The 20000-nt window shown below is 47.1% G+C and overlaps 1 protein-coding gene across 3 annotated transcripts in view; it reads left to right on the plus strand.

The window, feature by feature from the left end:
• The window catches only part of acap3b (ArfGAP with coiled-coil, ankyrin repeat and PH domains 3b), a 54168-nt gene that overhangs the window by 23298 nt on the left and 10870 nt on the right, over positions 1–20000 (plus strand). For 2 of the 3 annotated variants that reach the window (XM_027023061.3, XM_027023062.3), the window contains exons 2-10: positions 968–1025; positions 3179–3295; positions 3562–3615; positions 9133–9191; positions 9362–9545; positions 9950–9994; positions 10107–10202; positions 10977–11051; positions 13151–13162. In XM_027023061.3, the coding sequence (XP_026878862.2) occupies positions 968–1025; positions 3179–3295; positions 3562–3615; positions 9133–9191; positions 9362–9545; positions 9950–9994; positions 10107–10202; positions 10977–11051; positions 13151–13162 (700 nt within the window). The remainder of the gene's footprint in view (positions 1–967; positions 1026–3178; positions 3296–3561; positions 3616–9132; positions 9192–9361; positions 9546–9949; positions 9995–10106; positions 10203–10976; positions 11052–13150; positions 13163–20000) is intronic. The other variant, XM_081705731.1, reaches the window with a different exon arrangement.

Here is a 20000-nt window from a genome sequence, read left to right on the forward strand (position 1 = left end):
ATTTTATTTTCATCACAACATAACTCCCACAGTCACAGTGGGAGGGCACTGAGTCATGCTTTTCTTGTGCTCACAATGCCTTCTGTATTTGGTAATTATTGATGATTTCGATAAATAAAAAAAAACTGAATATGCCCTTGGAAATTAAAGATTGTTAAGATATATGAATGATATATGAACACACACACACGCAGAGTTTTGCCTGTGTTCCCCTTAGTCTTGCTTATTTTAGCTAATCTGGAAAATGTGTCTGGCAAATGCACACAAGTAAATGCTGCAAATGTAACTACCTGACAATGCTGTGTGGGCGGCGCCTGGCTTTGGGCGTAGAGTGGGCGGGGCATGGCACTCATCACAGTCATCTAAGCAAGGCTTTTCGGTACCACATGGCTGCTATAGTGTTATATAGAAGACTTAACGTTCTCTGCTCCCTGTTCACTGGGCTTAATGGCAACAGCAGACTAGACCCTGTGTTGCCTTTCTGAAGTGATGCATTATTTTGCATTCATGACACAGTTATGTGCAGTTCTTATAACTCTGTGTAACTGTACCACTCCACACCAACAATAGGTCGTCTGTAGAAGGAGAGGAAGGTTGGAATTATATTCATCTGTTCTTACTCTCTGTGTCTCTTATTAGTTAGTGAGATTGGGATCCACCACTGGTTAGTGAGACCTCTTGTCTTCTCGTCTCATCTTCTCTCGTCTCGTCTCGTTGCTTTCTAGGCACTGCATATGGAGAACATAGAAAACACGTGGAGCAAATCTAAATATATTTCCCATCATTATTTTTTGTTATTTGATACGGCACACTGATGAGATTTAAGACTACAGCTTAAGACTACATGCTAAGGCTTCTTCTTAAGACTTTGTGTTCTTGCTCACAGTACTGTGGCTCACGTGGCCTGTTGTGTCTGCTGGTGTTGCATCCCGGAGTAACAAGAACGTTGTCTTTCATTTCCCTTCAGAGCGAACATCGACGAGGTGGAGACAGATGTGGTCGATGTCGAGGCCAAACTAGACAAGGTACGATGAATCACAGCAACCGTCCGGCTGGTCGTGTTTGTTCACGAATGCCAGCAAATCTGAGGTGATGTTAACTCCTTTCCAAGTCTGTTTGTTGGAGCCTTTTAAAGTGTAAAGCAATGGGCAGCAAGGTAACATGTGATGGTGTTATTGTACTGCCGCGATTCGTGAACCCCACCTTAGGCCACAGGGCCCTGTAGGTTAGAAACAGCAGGCAGTATGGTCGCATTACTGCTTCCTCGTGTCTGCGTTTGCACTGTTTGATCTCTGTCCTATCGACTGTTCTTTCTCCCTCTGCGCCACTCTTTTGCGGTTCATCTTCGTCTTGATTGGGTCAGGGTATTTCTGTGTATGCCACTCTGACCACCTCCCTGATGGACTCTCCTATGTGCTCCCGTTTCCCACTAATGTGATTTAAACTGTTCCTCCACTGTCTCTATGGTTCCTGCACGCTGTTTTCTTATATTCGTTGCTCATATGGCCCTGAGAACTACAATAGACTGAAGTGGTAACATTAGTGGAATTGGTTTTGCTCAGTGGCATCAATGTATAGAAAGATGTATTTATAGGCAATACAATTATGCTGTGATGCTGGCAGCTAATTGAAGTGTCCCATTCTTATGGACGTGCTCTAAGGGAAATGTATGCCATTCACAAATTAAAGTCTAAAGAGGGCAGGTGGTGTTTGAAATTAAGTAGAGTGGATGGCAGGGTTTCCTATAGACTGGTTAATGAAAAAGAAAGATATAGGGTTTATAGGGTTTGTCACTGACCTCAATCCATTCTGACATTAATCTAAACTACCTTGGAAAGCTTCTATCTAGTTATCCTTCAGCTGTATTGGCTGCAGTCGTAATAGTGAATGTTTGGTCAATGTGATATTGATTTCTCTCATCCACAGTGCGTGGGGGCAGTAACATCTGCGTCAGACTCGTTCACAGTGCGTGGGGGCAGTAACGTCTGCGTCACACTCGTTCACAGTGCGTGGGGGCAGTAGCGTCTGCGTCACACTCGTTCACAGTGCGTGGGGGCAGTAACGTCTGCGTCACACTCGTTTACAGTGCGTGGGGGCAGTAGCGTCTGCGTCACACTCGTTCACAGTGCGTGGGGGCAGTAACGTCTGCGTCACACTCGTTTACAGTGCGTGGGGGCAGTAGTGTCTGCGTCACACTCGTTCACAGTGCGTGGGGGCAGTAGCGTCTGCGTCACACTCGTTTACAGTGCGTGGCGGAAGTAGCGTCTGCGTGGCGGTGTCCTATGGTTCTGGATTGGCTGTCTCCAGACCAGCACACGTGCATGTAGTGCACATGTAGTGTCTAATACATGCAGAATATGGAAGAAAAAAGAATGAGCCACAGAAATAACACAGAATGGATAACAGAGAGTGTGTGTGTGTGAGTGTGTGTGTGTGTGTGTGTGTGTGTGTGTGTGTGTGTGTGTGTGTGTGTGTTTGCCTGAGGGGAGGGAGGGAGGGAGTGAGAGAGAATGTGAGAGAGAGAGAGAGAGAGAGAGAGAGAGAGAGAGAGAGAGAGAGAGAGAGCTGTTAAAACCTTTATGGTTAACAGAGGGTGTTTTTTTAAGCCCCACAGTAACTTTGTGGTTCATTTCTGTACTTACATACTGTTGATTACATTAGATACAGTATGTGCTTTATAGTACTGTTGATTCGTTCCTGAACATATTTTGAAAGATAAGCCCACAGCATGAGGCTGAAACATGTCAGAAAGTTTTAAACACGATTAATCCTCTGTGTACTGGACAAATTTGGGAGACACTGCAAAGCTAAAGCTCTGTTAGAAGCGTCTTCATACAGGACATCTAAGGAACGAGCCACTAAAGCATTATTCATTTCATTTGGTATGCTCTGCTCTTGACATTAGCCTGTGTGAATATGTGAGTGTGTGTGCACGTGTGACGATGCCCATGTCTGCCCCCTCCTGCTGTGTGTGTGTCTAAGTGTGCTAACCAGACTGCAGGTTAGCATCTAAATAGCACTGATGTCTTTGTGTTTTCCCTAAAGCCCGTACTCGCCCTGGGCTGATAATTGCAGGGTGATTTTTTAGGCCCTGAAATCCAACATTGTGAGACTGGCCAATAAAAGTGAGTAATACATTTGATTTGGGCGCTCTCCACCCCCTCTACCCTCCCGTCAGCTGGTGAAGCTGTGCAGTGGCATGATCGAGGCTGGCCGTGCATACGTCAGCGCCAACAAGCTGTTTATCAATGGCATCCGAGACCTGTCCCACCACTGCAAGGAGGAGACGATCACGGTGAGATGTCTTGCATTTCCCAAAACACCCCGAACAGCATTAAAACCAATGATTTATATTGCTAAATGTAATTCATGAACATAATCAAAGATTGTTCAAAAATCTTATCTTGGATCTTATGTTGACATTGTGTCCAGTGTAGTATTAAAATTGTATGTACATTCTTATCAGTGAGAGGCTACAAACACAGCATGCTTCTGCTATGCATATTAATGTGTGTGTGTGTGTGTGTGTGTGTTTGTTTACATGTGTATGCCATTTTGCAGGAGTGTCTAGAGAAATGTGGAGAGAGTCTTCAGGAAATCGTTAACTACCACATGGTGAGACATGGCATGTGTGTGTGTGCGTGTGAGCACATGTGCATGTGCATCCCTAATAAAACACACATGCGTGCACACACACACCTCACCATACACATACTATATGAGTCCATCGTATGTTGCGAGGTCAGTATATATGGCTGTCCCCCAGGTGGCTAATTGTTAGGCCGACTGTGGCGTGTAACTCAACCCAGAGGAGCCTATTCTCTTTACATGGAACATTTCACATCACACGTGACTGATGCCTTCCACATGCCTCCACAATGTCTGCACAACCTTACAGCCATAAGGATGCATGAAGTCGGCCAACCTGGGATCTGTCTCACAGTTTGTCTTAAACTAGTCTGAAGCATGATTTGGATGCAGAACACTGATCTTAGATCAGAAAAAGTCTAAGGCTAAATATTATACACAAAGAATTTCATATAGCCTAAAAGAAGAGCTGCCAGATGATAAAGAGTTGTAGGGAGCACGTCTCCGTTACCAGCAGTCACCTGGTGTCTCAGGCCACAGATGGCCGCAGCAGCAAAACACCTGACCTCGCTAATCAGGCTCCCGTGTTTCTGTTCGGAATGGAAACAAAAAGAACCCGTGGGTTCTGCAGCCCTGCGTGAGCAGCAGGGCATTTCTGGAGCAGAGGAAATTCCACAGTCGCGGTAGAAAGAACCTGCGGCTTTTTAATTGTCAGCCCCAAGACTGACGATCCTTTTTCCTGGTTGCAGAGGCAGGCAGTGTATCATCAGTGCTGTGATTTCCTCCACTCGCCTGGAGTCACCTCCGTTCTCCCGGAGTCACCTTCTGCCCCTGCACTGTTCAGTAAAGAAAGTTACGTGCTGCGATATACTTCTGCGGTGAACTGTCTGCAGTGGAGGGGCCGAATCCCTGGAGCTGACCGCAGAGCCATGAGGTCATAACCTCGAGAGCACTCATAACACGTTTACAAAGTGGATCTGGTTAAAGCGTCTGGATGATGCTTGTGAGCTTTTCTTATGGATGATCAGACAATAAGACCCATACAAGGCCTCCTTGTTAGAAAATGATTGACTGTAATTGATGCTGTCCACTCTGGGTCTCCTTCGTCTCTGTAGACAAAGGATCCAGGGCTGGCTCCTGCACTGAAGGGTCACAGGTTTAATCCACTCATTTCCTCAGGCTGTCCTGGGCCGTGCTGTTAACCTGCCACTTTGTGAATTAAATGTCTGGGCATTTTACTCTACATGCCTCAGTATGATGTATATTTCACACCTCAAGGCTATGTGTGTGTGTGTGTGTGTGTGAATGGCAGGTGTTGATGCCCATCTGTGAAATATGACTATATAGATCACAGCTTATCATATGTTTATCACAGCTTATCAACTGCATCATATGTGAAAACAGATCAAGCAGTGCAAAATGTGGGAATCTAACATGCACACACACACACACACACACACACACACACACACACACACACACACACACACACACACACACAGAGCAATGGCAGTCCTAGCAATTCAGGCTTGTCCTGACATGGGGTCTGAAATGTGGAGCAGCTTTGTTCCGGTGAACGTACCCATCAGGATGAGTGTAAGTGTTTCATTAGGGACAGCGGGGTAAAACTAAAGCAGTTTGTCTCCTCTCTGCCCTGTATGCAGGAAGTAGCGCGGCTGTCTCGCACACTGTCAGCGACAGTGATGGCAACAGGGAGTTGTTGGCGCGGGGGGGTGTAATATGTTTCTCAACCTGACTGCGGAGGTGATGACACCACTGAGCTCACAGCAGAGTTGGCTTCCTTTTCCCCCTGAGCAAACATTACCTGCAGTCTCCTATTAAATACATATCGCCTGTAACGCACCGTTAAATACTCAAAGCCAGTGCTGTCCAGTATTAATATAAGCTGTATGTTAACAGTGTTGTGTCTAGATCTGATCCAGGATCAGGGTGTGACTCTCCCTAGCCCGCTCTATGGGTGGACTGCTCACTTCCACACTGCCGGGTCCTGACGACCTCCATTCTTCTCCGCACTGCAGTGTTCATTTCCCAAACCCTCCTGATCCTCGGTGATCCTCGGTGATCCTCGGTGATCCTCGGCAGGGTTGCGCAGACTGCCCTTTTCTTCTCTCACTCCCAGACGGAGATGTAATAGTGCCGGCCTCTGCCGGCCCCGCGGCCGTGCTTCTGGGGCCCACGGGAGAGACGCAGGATGAGGCGCGGGGTGGTTGTGGTGGGGGGGGCGTATCGCTACAATCATCATCCTCACTTGTGTCCTGACAGCTTGCCACGAAGCACATTAATATGTAATCTCACAGTATGGTGCAGACATGACGGCATCGTCATGTACCCTTGTTTCCTGAAAGCCCATGATTATGACATCAACGATGATCTCCAGTTTAAAGCATACGGTTCCTTGCGCCAAACGTGGGCTCTTGGCCCAGGGCCACTGGGACCTTTTTTTGTACTGGAATTCGGGCTCTGCTGCCAGTCGGACCCATGGGACGCCCCATGGGTTTGTTTTCTGGGGTCTGCCCAGCACGTGTCATAAGCAGGGCGTGGCGTAGCTGGCAGTGGGAAGGGCATTCATCAGCTTGATTATGTAATGAACTGCTTTCCTGAGCAGATGCAAATCCAGCCAGACAAACAGACTAACTGAGACGGGGCTTGACTGGTCATGTAAGCTGTTAGATCTGGAGCTATGCTCCTTTTATTTTGTCTACTCGTAGACTTTCACAAGACTTGTTTTCATGTTCTGTGTGGAATTTTCCCTGCAGTGCTCTTGCATGTTTTCGGTATTTTTTTCTAAGATGAGTCCGCTAAAGCGAGCTCGCTACAAAAGAGCTCGTGGCACCGACGTGGAGTTCAACAGGCCTCTCTTGCCAAGTCGCATGGGGAAAACACGAGCACCAATTGCTGTACCTGCCGTCTCCTGCTGGCATGTGTCACTTCCTGTCTCTACGCAGGACACAGAGCTGCAGTCCTGGATGTTTTTCACACAGGGAGCACCTGAACCATCTCGGTGTGTTTAATGACCATTTCCTGTTATGGGACACCGCTGTCTGATTCATTCTATTTCTCTCTCTCTCTCCCTCTTATCTTTCTCTGTCCTGCCCTTTTCTCTGTCAGGCTTTCTTTCTGGAGGTCAGTCGAGTTTCTAGAAGCCTGAAGCAGCTTTACGTTAATCTCTGCCGTGCTGCTTTGAAACAGTCATGCAAATGCAGCTGTCAGCTACAGCTTGCTAGCAACTGGCGCTACATTAGAGAGTCTCGCTGCTCTCTGTAGGTCTGGGCTTCGGGCCATGATTAAACTCTCCCTCTCACTCATTCTGTCGTTTACACACTCACTCCTTCCTTCCTGAGCGCATAGCTCTATTCATCCACTTGTCTCCAGGCACCGTGAGTCGGAACTGATTTGAAGTTTTACCTCAGGAAACAGTTCAGTGGATCTCATCACAACCTCTACTGTGAGAGAGAGAGAGAGTGAGGGAAAGAGAGAGAGTGAGGGAGAGAGAGTCAGGGAGAGAGAGAGAGAGAGAGAGAGAGAGAGAGGTGAGTCTGCAGGGGTCTGTTAGCTGTTTAGATGGACAGGTGTTAGCTAATGATCTGAAATGGAGCACCATGCCCCAGTCACCAGACCTCAGCGGTCCAGCGTAATGGAGGGATCCAGTGTAATGGAGGGGTCCAGCGTAATGAAGGGATCCAGTACAATGGATGGGTCCAGTGTAATGGAGGGATCCAGTATAAAGGAGTGATCCAGCATAATGAATAGGGTCCTGCATAATGGATGGGTCCAGTGTAATGGAGGGATCCAGCATAATTGCGGGGTACAGCGTAATGGATGGGTCCAGTGTAATGGAGGGATCCAGTATAAAGGAGTGATCCAGCATAATGAATGGGTCCGGCGTAATGGTAGGGTCCAGTGTAATGGAGGGATCCAGCATAATTGCGGGGTACAGCGTAATGGATGGGTCCAGTGTAATGGAGGGATCCAGCATAATTGCGGGGTACAGCGTAATGGATGGGTTCAGTGTAATGGAGGGATCCAGCATAATTGCGGGGTACAGCGTAATGGATGGGTCCAGTGTAATGGAGGGATCCAGCATAATTGCGGGGTACAGCGTAATGGATGGGTCCAGTGTAATGGAGGGATCCAGCATAATTGCGGGGTACAGCGTAATGGATGGGTCCAGTGTAATGGAGGGATCCAGCATAATTGCAGGGTACAGCGTAATGGATGGGTCCAGTGTAATGGAGGGATCCAGCATAATTGCGGGGTACAGCGTAATGGATGGGTCCAGTGTAATGGAGGGATCCAGCATAATTGCGGGGTCCAGCGTAATGGATGGGTCCAGTGTAATGGAGGGATCCAGCATAATTGCGGGGTCCAGCGTAATGGATGGGTCCAGTGTAATGGGCATTTTTGGGGTTAGTGGAAGGGGAAATGCTAATCTCAGTTTAGACTGGGAAGGTTAGGTCTGACTGACAAAGCCTAGACATAGTCCACTTTTGCTTCGCTTTACTCAGAATTCCTGTATACACAGATAGACAGAACATTATGTTTTCTGTTTCCCATATTACCAGCTGTGAGCAAAGAATACTGTATGTTTGTCTGCAATCCTAACTGTTTTATATACAAAGATGACCCAGTGTTTCCGTATCCTTTCGGATTTCTCAGTCTCTGGCATTCTTTGTTTTCCACATGAGCTGTGTTTTATTCCTGCTGTGTCACGTGTTGTCACGTCCTCCTGTTGTGTATCTCGGATGTAAAGCCCCTCTGTTTTCAACAACGCTCGAATTAACAACACCCGGCTCTTCATCTACTCCGCTGCAATCACTGTGTGTGTGTGTGTCTGTGTGTGTGTGAGAGAGGGACAGAGAGATCTGGTGTGATCCATGGTGACATGTGTAGCCACTTGCCCATGCGTGTGTTACTGCCTCAACGATATGTCTTCATCATTGGAAATGCTTGATGAGATGTTTCCCCCAGGACCTGTGTGTGTGTGTGTGTGTGTGTGTGTGTGTTGTGTCATGCTTATCTCTGTGTGAATCCCAGCACCCGCTCTGCTCTAGCGACCTATTTTAACCTTTCCATGATTCCGTCTCACGACATGACCATCAGCTTCCCACAGAGTCAGACAGAGGAAGAGCGGAAGAGAGAGAGATGAGAGGAGAACGAGTGTAAGGGGGTGTGTCAGCTTCGTTCTGCTTTGCTGTGGTTTCAGTTGCTACTTTGCCATCTAGTGGTGAAAATATGCACTGCTATCCTACAGATGTGCTGCACAGCTCCGTGCAGTGGTTCCATTTTTACAGTGGTTCAAAGACGCAGAGTACTACAGTTTTGTTATTGCTGTTGAATAACACCTAAATGTTTAAAACCTTTGATAAAGACAACTATTGGTTTATCAGCCAAATGAGGTGTGTCAATATTTGGTGGGTGATGAAACTCGTGCCAGGTTTTTGTGGTTGATGATGTTGATGTTACTCCTACCTAGTCAGTTATGAGCAGATGAGTGTGACCTTCACGCTGGTCTTGTCTACTCAGATCCTGTGTGACCAGGCTCAGAGGTCCATTAAGCAGCAACTGCACAATTTTGTCAAAGAGTAAGTAGCTCTCACACACCACCCTCCACACGCTTGTCCCAGCACTCATCCCATTTGGGATTTTCTTTTGCTTCCGTTAGCTCTCTCACTCTCTTCCCCCTCATCTCCCACTCCCTAACTCTCGCTCTCTCTCTAATGTTATTTGGCTGTGTTTTTTGTCTGCCATGCAGGGATGTGCGCAAGTTCAAGGAGACAAAGAAGCAGTTTGACAGGTTGCGGGAGGACATGGAGATAGCGCAGGTGAAGAACGCCCAGGCACCGCGCAACAAGCCCCACGAGGCTGAGGAGGCTACCGGCACGCTCATCACCACCCGGAAGTGCTTCCGACACCTCGCTCTGGACTACGTTTTACAGGTAACTGACCAAAGTGCTTCTGTTATAACGTGATTTTATATAGGAACCTAATGGAAAATAGGTTTTATTTGTAGTACAAAAATGAGCCAATTACAGCTGTAACGCTTTAAAATCACACAACAAAGTGCTCTGTTACCATAACTGCTCCGTTATCACGCTCTGATCAGATCAAAATGACCACCAGCCACATAATGACACACTGGTGTTATGAATCTATTGCCAATAATCCAGCCTACGACTGAAACAACTCTGTTGATCCCCCATTACAAAATATTTCTACTGTATGTTGCATTATAGCGCTGCAGTAATCATAAGCACCACTAGGTTGTAAACCGTTAGTAAAGTAGGTCAGTTTAGTCTGCGATGACACCAACATGTGTTAACCTTACTCATTGTCTCCATAGATCAATGTTTTACAGGCCAAAAAGAAGTTTGAAATCCTTGATTCGGTGAGTGATTCCCTATACTGGATTTCTGTGCTTTGTAACGCCCGTTACGACCTGACCGCAGCTGCGACCTCGTCATCCCTGACCTGCCCCGTCATCCGCGTCTCCTTTGCAGATGCTGTCCTTCATGCAGGCTCAGTACTTGCTCTTCCAGCAGGGCTACAGCCTCCTGGACGAGCTCAACCCATACATGAAGAAACTGGCCGCCGAGGTGAGTGCCCTGTCCCTCAGACACCTGCTCCCTGGGACCCCGCGTCCCGTTAGCCATGTTCATCTGGTCCTCCTCCACGCCATCTGCTCCCCACCCCAACACCTGTGCCTCGCGCCAGGCACGTGGTCCGGGCAAGCCCCGGGGTCTGCAGAGTCACACAGGCCTAACGAGTGAAAAGGGAGGATAAATGTATGTTCTGGCTGGTTCTGAGGACCATGTGCACGTGTGTCGGGGGTCCGGCGTGTGCTGTGGGAGGGCGGCACAAGATTGATGACTGCACGGAGTTTGGATCCGCAACATTTTAATGAGCACAGGCCTGTAGAAGAAGGAAAGGAACATTTAGAAGGTTAAACAGTGAAAACTGATTCCCCCATTTGCCAGATCACATCTATGAATCTCTAAGAGTGACTCAGTTTGCACATACATAAACCCAGTTACAGTACAAACAAAACAGAACAGAACTGGAGCCAAAAGACTAGCAAAGCCCTTTTAAATGGAAGTTTTACTATGTGTGTGTGTGTGTGTGTGTGTGTGTGTGTATGATTTCTGGTTGGTTTGGCCCCACTCAGTGTGTGTGTGTGCGTTTATATTAATTCCGGTCAGTTTAGCCCCACTCACCGTGTGTGTGTGAGTTCCGGTCAGTTTAGCCCCACTGATTGTGTGTGAGTTCTGGTCAGTTTAGCCCCACTCACCAAGTGTGTGTGTGTGTGTGTGTGTGTGAGAGTTCCGGTCACTTTTGCCCCACTCACCCGCTGTGCTGTGCCGCTTCCCCAGCTGGATCAGCTGGTGATCGACTCAGCCATGGAGAAGAGGCTGATGGAGCACCAGCATGCCATCATCCAGCAGAGGGTGAGCTCCTCCACCTTCCTCCACCCCACATCCACTCACAGCTCCGCTGACTAGTTTTCCCTCTTCTCCATTCACTCAGTGATCAAACTCTATCATATCAACTCCTATAACGGAGCCGTAACCTTCGTCCATTAGTCCATAGTTTGCGAGTCACCACCAACGTGGTCGACCTACGCGGTAAACTTGAACTCTGACATACATTTCTTCCCGTCTCACGGATTAGACAAGCTGAACTCGACTGAGTTGATTGAGATGTTCAGAAGCCACCACTGAGAGAAATTTTGCTGTCAGCCCCTGGTGGTTTATCATTCCTGTTCTAGATACCTCGTCAAGTATCGCAGCTTGACAGATTAGCTATCGGGTGGCTCTGCACAGTGACCGTTCATATAAGGACAGTAATCACAAAGACGGCAATTTGAGAGCAGCTGAGCTCGGATGGTCGTGCGTGTAATGGAGCTGAAACCCAGGACAGATGGGTGATAACAGTGACACTGCTGGTTGAGCTACCACACTGTATGATGGTGGGCCCGTGTGCAAACCAGTTAGATCTTATAACAGGTAAAACAAGAGGCGAACCCCGGCGGCCATTAAACGACCTACGTGTATATCGCGCTTCAAAGGAATGGAGGACGAAAAACCGGTGGGAAAAAATAAACAGCACGCAGAGCATGGAAAAAGGAAAAAACAAAAAACACCACGGGAAGAATGGCAGCCCCGATGCACTGGGGAAAAGCAAACTCTAAAACCTCCCAAACAAAACCATAAAACAGGGAGGAGCTTTGGCGACTAAGGGGAGCCTGGAGGGAAAACTGGAGAAGAGAGTGCTAGTGTAAAAACACCAGCTCACATACCACAATACCCAGAGTTACCGGCTAGGAGCTTGGCTCAACACTTTAGCAAAGACCCAGCACTGAGTGACTGGGTCACTGGGCTAATATAGTCCTAGCACAGCTGTTGGGCATCAAGCCTGATTGGTAGTGTGCCTGACTCGAGGCCTCCCCCTGGTGGCCAGAAGGGGCCTGGCCCTGGCGCCAACGCTTACATGCTCTATTTCTCTAGTCTGCGTGCGGTTTTGAGCTGTCGTTTGTGTACATATGGCTGCGAGAGACTCATATAGTCTCATATAGTCTCTTTGTGTAGCCGTTCATCGACATATGAATATAGTACAGTTCTTTGACCAGCCTGGGGACTTTAACCCTTCAGACACATGCTCTCTCTCTCTTTCACACACACACACACACACACACACACACACACACACACACACACACACACACACACACACACACACACACACACACTATTTGCCACCCAGGCACTAACCATCTGTTAGCACATAGTCAGCCAACAGGGCATTGCTACCAATGCATCATGCATCATCCAGCCAGAGTGACACAGCACGCCCTTTAAACTGTCTTAGACTAAAAGCACTTTTTATTGACAGATCCCCTTATCCATACTATTTTAGTTTAAGACTTCGTCTTGATCTTCATCCTAAGTCATAATGTAGGCCGTAAAGGGCTTCTGGATATGGAGGAAAGGTTGTTATATTTACCCAGCATCTCAGATTCCTGCCGTCTGTACACCTGGGTTTCAAGTATTAACAGATGATTACCATTCAGAGTATGTTGTCTGAAAGGAATAAAGTTTTCAGAATAACACAGCATGAGAAGCACTATATTCTCTTATTACTTGCTCCTGTAATCTGAATGACAGTTTGGTTCCCAGTAATTGATGGACAAAGCCAGTATAGAAGGATTAAGCATTTTGGTATAATGGGAAATTATTTATTTTATATTTTATAATCTCCTCTGTTAATTTTATTACAGCCTACTCAGAATCAGATGCCAAATCACGTTAAAAATTTGAATTGGTGTTGTTGTTTTTTTGTTTTTGGTTTTGTTTTTGTTTTTTGTGTGTGTGTGTGTGTGTGTGTGTGTGTGTGTGTGTGTGTGTGTGTGTGTGTGTGTGTGTGTGTGTAGTTTAAAATCTTAGTTTTAGGAAATAATCGTTTAGGACTTTTTCAAGAAGTACTAATCATCTTCTCTCTTTGTGCATTCTCTCTGTGGGACTTCCTTCTTCACCGTGATTGCATATAGACTTTGATGCAGGTGAGTGCAATTCTTTTTGTTTTGTTTTTAAATAAACTTCCAATTAACTGAATGGTGAAAAGCTGAAATCATTGTACAGTATAGTGTATGAACCGCTAAATGCAGCTCAGGGTGCCCTCACCCTCAATTAAACTTCCTTTCATTCTTAGTCACTGAGCAGCGAACCAGTACTCTGACCAGTATGACTAAGCAGTGAACTGGTACTCTGACCAGTACGAATGATCAATGAACCAGTACTCTGACCGGTACGACTGAGCTGTGAACCAGTACTCTGACCAGTATGACTAAGCAGTGAACTGGTACTCTGACCAGTACGAATGATCAATGAACCAGTACTCTGACCGGTACGACTGAGCTGTGAACCAGTACTCTGACCAGTATGACTAAGCAGTGAACTGGTACTCTGACCAGTACGAATGATCAATGAACCAGTACTCTGACCAGTACGACTGAGCTGTGAACCAGTACTCTGACCAGTATGACTAAGCAGTGAACTGGTACTCTGACCAGTACGAATGATCAATGAACCAGTACTCTGACCAGTACGACTGAGCTGTGAACCAGTACTCTGACCAGTATGACTAAGCAGTGAACTGGCACTCTGACCAGTACGAATGATCAATGAACCAGTACTCTGACCGGTACGACTGAGCTGTGAACCAGTACTCTGACCAGTATGACTAAGCAGTGAACTGGTACTCTGACCAGTACGAATGATCAATGAACCAGTACTCTGACCGGTACGACTGAGCTGTGAACCAGTACTCTGACCAGTATGACTAAGCAGTGAACTGGTACTCTGACCAGTACGAATGATCAATGAACCAGTACTCTGACCGGTACGACTGAGCTGTGAACCAGTACTCTGACCAGTATGACTAAGCAGTGAACTGGTACTCTGACCAGTACGAATGATCAATGAACCAGTACTCTGACCAGTACGACTGAGCTGTGAACCAGTACTCTGACCAGTATGACTAAGCAGTGAACTGGTACTCTGACCAGTACGAATGATCAATGAACCAGTACTCTGACCAGTACGACTGAGCTGTGAACCAGTACTCTGACCAGTATGACTAAGCAGTGAACTGGCACTCTGACCAGTACGAATGATCAATGAACCAGTACTCTGACCGGTACGACTGAGCTGTGAACCAGTACTCTGACCAGTATGACTAAGCAGTGAACTGGTACTCTGACCAGTACGAATGATCAATGAACCAGTACTCTGACCGGTACGACTGAGCTGTGAACCAGTACTCTGACCAGTATGACTAAGCAGTGAACTGGTACTCTGACCAGTACGAATGATCAATGAACCAGTACTCTGACCAGTACGACTGAGCTGTGAACCAGTACTCTGACCAGTATGACTAAGCAGTGAACTGGTACTCTGACCAGTACGAATGATCAATGAACCAGTACTCTGACCAGTACGACTGAGCAGCGAACCAGTACTCTGACCAGTATGACTAAGCAGTGAACTGGTACTCTGACCAGTACGAATGATCAATGAACCAGTACTCTGACCAGTACGACTGAGCTGTGAACCAGTACTCTGACCAGTATGACTAAGCAGTGAACTGGCACTCTGACCAGTACGAATGATCAATGAACCAGTACTCTGACCAGTACGACTGAGCTGTGAACCAGTACTCTGACCAGTATGACTAAGCAGTGAACTGGTACTCTGACCAGTACGAATGATCAATGAACCAGTACTCTGACCAGTACGACTGAGCTGTGAACCAGTACTCTGACCAGTATGACTAAGCAGTGAACTGGCACTCTGACCAGTACGAATGATCAATGAACCAGTACTCTGACCGGTACGACTGAGCTGTGAACCAGTACTCCGACCAGTACGACCAGTCAGCGTGACTGTGAACCAGTCCTGTGATGCTCCACTGCCAGTGTATGAACACAGGTATTTTTTCAGGAAGACTTAATTTAACTTTGCAGTCTGCAAAAAGGAAGAGAAACGGCTGGCGGTGACCCTGCTGTATTATGACTTGGATCACTGTTTTACCTCTGTCTGTGTAATCTGTAGCATGTGATGGTGGGTAGCTAGGCCTTCGAGATCTCTCACCTGTTACTGGGATCCATGAGAAGTTCCTCTCCTCGTTTTACTGCGGAGAAATGCCGTTCTACAGAAGATAGGCAGGTTTCTTTCCCCTGTGGACTTTCCCAACCCTTTTTCTTTCTTTTCCGCCATGACTGTTGGGTTTGTCTTGCTACCTCGACTTGTACCAGTTCTGTTTAAAATAAAGCCCTTTCTGCTGGACCCAAACTCCAGTCAGGATCTACTAGATCTACCAGCAGGTCAGTCTTTGGCTTGGTGGCTAACTCAGAGCTAGTCCTGATGTCTCTTGTAGTAGTAGCTGCATTAGAGTGGCATACGTGAACACACCCGCAAGGTTACAATGCAGAAAACAAAACAAAACAGTAGCTTGAAGAGTGTTTTGTTTGCACCCTGTGAGAGACAGCATGGTGCATATGTAAGAGAACTCGATCGAATTTTTAAAAAAGCTAATATACACTTAAACAAAAAGAATATTCTTATGAATGTGAGTTACAGTATAATGCAAATTGTTGGGTTAAAAAGTGTGCATATATACATAAATATCTGTGTAAAAGCTCTTGAATTAAAGCTGAAGTGAGGCACTTTAACCACTTATTCATACGCTGCTTGAGTGCCTTGTGGAAAAGGCTGAACACACACACACACACACACACACACACAAATTATTATTGACTCTCTTACACATTTTTCTCTCTGTCTCTCTTTCTTGCACTCTCTCTGTCTCTCTCCATTTCTCTCTCTCCTGCCAAATTGCAGTTTGGACTCAGAGTGATCAATACATGATTTAGACATATGGCTTGTGTGTTGGGATAATATTTATTTAAGTCACACCACACTGAAACTCAGATGGCTTTCTCAACCTCATGAACAGCGCAGCGCCCAGACCAGCAGAGCCACTTTGTACTGCCATTATTGATTTCAGATGCTCGGAGGCTAGCCGGGTCTGAAGATTAGACGGCTGTCTATAGATTTTATGGAGAGAGGTTAAAATGCGGCTATGTGGCTCTGACATAACTGGGCCGGAGGTTCTTCTTGCCCTGTGCTGTATGAGCGGGCAGACGAGGGAGTGTCAGGTGGGTTTGGGATTAGAGCCTCCCGGTTAGCCCATGTCTGGAAGTCGCTCCCGGGGCACGGGGCCAAGCTCTCTCTCTCGGCCAGCCTCACATAAGACAGCAGATGGCTGTGGCATAGGGCTAAGGGCGCCCAAGAGAGCGAGCAAGAGAGAGAGAGAGAGAGAGAGAGAGAGAGAGAGAGAGAGAGAGAGAGAGAGAGAGAGAGAGGTGGCGCGCCAAAAAACATCAGAGCTGAATCGGTGCCACCGACTGTTCAGGACATGAGACAAAGGCGTACAGGTGGAGTGTGCCGCCTCCTTCCACAGGGACTTACAGGAGCAAGATTTTGATGTTGACCGTCTTTGGATATGGAAAAGAATCGGTCAGACAGTTGGCAGTGAAGTGCCTTTTTAATCCTCAGTGCCACTGAGGAGGATTAGACAAGAGTTCAGTGTTTTTCTGAGATATAGCTCCAATCCTAGCTGTGAGGTTGAAGCGAGTAATCATACAAGCAAATACACAAAAGTAAGTTACAATATACAGAACTAATGACCACTCATAATTGGGATTAGGGAATGAATATCTGTTGGGAATTTTCAATAAAAATACTTTTTTAAAAGTTTTTTTTTTAAAGTGATGAGACAGAGCAAGAGAGAGAGAGAGAGAGAGAGAGAGAGAGAGAGAGAGAGAGAGCAAGATTAAGGGGGATAAGTGACAGAATTATTGGAAAACAGTAAAAGAAAAGATAATCTTAGTGTGTCACACATTTAGAAGAGGCCCGTGGGTAGTTATTCATTATTAGCATATACACAGCATCGTGTTACTCCCACTGAATCATGCTGGCCCACAAACGGCTGCTGGCAAACTCAGCAGTCTGTTACTGGGGGGGTCCTTTCTGACCAGGCCCTTTTATAAAGAAGGAAGCATGTAGGGATCACAACCTTTTTGACCCCAATGACCTTGCAGCTTCGAACGAGTGTATAGGACCCCCACCCCATGCAACAGCATTCGGTGAAGTACCAGCTCTTAAAGGAACCCCGACCCTGACATCACGGTCGAGCTTCGGACGACATATCCATCACGCGGCGCGGTAGTTCTAGGCCTGGTGAAGGCTTCAACACTAAAACGCACAGTGAAACGAGGGGCTGTCCCACGCATCCTGCGGCTTCCTGCAGGCCGAAGCCGTCTGAAGCTGCTTTTGTTCCCACGCTAATTCTGCTTCCTCAGCGCCACAGTGGAAGGGGAGGTCTGTGTGATTTATTCATCTGATTTACCCACAGAGATTATTGTGCAGGCCTTCTTCCTTCTGACTATTACTTTCTTCATCTCTCTCTCTCTCTCTCTCTCTCTCTCTCTCTCTCCCTCCCTCCCTCTATCCCCTACCCCGTGCCTCTGCATGTCTCCAGTGGCAGAGTTACGATCTTTCCGGCTGTCCCGCCGCCTTCCTCCTGCTCCCGCTCACATTACATCTGCTGCTCCGCGCACACACTCGTCTGAACACACACAAGCAGCACAATACCCCACTGGTCTCTCATCCGTGCCTAACCTTGTTGTGACACCCGTGGGACTCTCTCTCTCTCTCTCTCTCTCTCTCTCTCTCTCTCTCTCTCTCTCTCTCTCTCTCTCTCTCTCTCTCTCTCTCTCACCCCCCCCCCCCCCCCCCCCCCCCCCCGGCTCTTCCACAGAGTTATGGCATGTTCAGAAAGGCACGGCAGCTGTGTCCGCACACATGTGGGAGCAGGGCTGTTCAAACAAGGCGCACAGAAATCGTGCAAAAAAAGACACACCGAAGTGGTTGATAGTTCTATATATTATAATCATGTTTTGTTTGTTTACATTTTACATTGTTTGGGGAGCGGAGTTAATTGATTATTAATTAATTATGTAATGGAATTAATTGCACCTTACTGGTGCTACTTTTCAGTTCCTTTTTCCCACCTTTGTAAGAATAGCTGTTAGGAATACTGAAGGTTCGAGCAAGCATTTTCAGTTCCACATGGGAAAGCACCCATAAGTCAGTGCAAGCTGTAAGAGAAACACTTGCATTGGGGGGGTTGACGTTTCACGAGGGGCAATAATGTTTGCTTGATTAAGCAGCAATTGTCTTGTGGACTATTAGACAGATGGACGCCGGCTATTCCAGAACCGAGCGCTCCCCCTGTTGAGCAGTGTGTAAGAGCGCGCCTCGCCGGGGGCCAGGGGAGGGACAGCCGTCCACGAGGGCGCTCGTAAATCCACGGAGCAAGCAGTGGCTCCTGCTCGTGGCTGGGAAAGAACTTCGGAGGTGCGGTCCCTGGGCAGGTCAGAGGGCACCTGGAGCGCAGCGCGCATAAATCGGCAGCTGTATGCTAATTGAGTAGACGCCAGGCTCCAGAACGGGCCGGCGGAGCAAGGGTGGAGCAGGTGGAGGCTACGGAGCGCGGAGCGCGAGGCTGGTGTTGTCATTCGCGCTGACGCTCCGCTGCTGTGAGGTGCCTGTACCTGATCGTCTGGAGGGCATATACGGACATAACATCAGTACTGTAACAGTTTTGACTGGAACAGACCCTTTTTTTTAGTTCAGAATTACAGGACAGTACTGAAGATTTGGAAACTTGCTGATTTCCCGATGCATCTGGATAAACAATTTTTAAAGATGAAGATAATGAAGATATTTGGGATGTGGCGGAGGTTTGATTATGCTTTGGTGAGTGGTTTTGCCCTCTTTCTAGTCACTCACGAGAGGTTGTTTTTGTTTTTATCTAGGACATGACAGGTTATACACACTTTGGATTCCCTTTCTCACTCCTGTATGAGTTCTCCTCAATCCAGAGCCATAACAACACAAATAAATTCCGAAGAGCTCCGTAACAGTGCCATAAGCAACTGGTGTTTATTCTTGGCACCTGAGGTCATTTGAGGAAGACAGGAGGTACCAAAGGAAAGGTTTTCTGCGCATACATTGGTCTGATATACAGTACTGCACCATACTGCAGCAGCTGTTGATTGACGAGGCATTTCGTCATATGGCTGCAACAGAACGGTTCAGTTCTTGTTGGTTGTTTTCATGCTAACAAGGTGAGAGTTGCTCTGTTCTCAGTCTCTTGGGGTTACTGTTTGGCAACCCCACCAGCATAGCCATGTGCATGTCCACTGGCTCCACGGGTCTCCGACTCAATACTGGCTGAGTGTTTTTAACATGGCAGAAAGGCACAGGGACCCACCGAGGAGCTATACCTGTATATCACTGGATGAACTCCCTTGCTTGGACTTGATAACTGGCAGTCCCACAGAACCTAAAGTCATGGTTCTGAAAAAAGCAAAAAAGATTGATTTAGTGTAAATAGTGCTGTGTTGCATGTGTGCATCTGGTTCGGTAGGCTCCAGACAGGGGGGGCCAGCATTGCTCCATTGATCACACGTGTCTCTGAAGAGTTCTTTAATGTTTCATCACATCACTGTGGCCTGACCTGGGAAGCTTTTTGCCTGCGTGTCTTTAGAACTGGACTGATGGGATTTAGGCAGACGCATATGACTAGTGTACTTGTGCCCTTTCTCTGTGAGTGACAGAGAGGATTAGATCATCTTTTGGCTGTCTGGTAGTGGGTTTAAGTGACCTTACTGGGGAACTCAGTGGTAGTGAGAAGTGTTGCTTTTTGTGCTTTGCACATTGGACCTTTAACACTCACCCTACCTAACGCTGTTAAGAATATATATTTTTTTT

The sequence above is a fragment of the Electrophorus electricus genome, chromosome 22 (genome assembly GCF_041902795.1).
Source record: "Electrophorus electricus isolate QZ-2024a chromosome 22, ASM4190279v1, whole genome shotgun sequence".
NCBI classification, from domain to species: Eukaryota; Metazoa; Chordata; class Actinopteri; order Gymnotiformes; family Gymnotidae; genus Electrophorus; species Electrophorus electricus.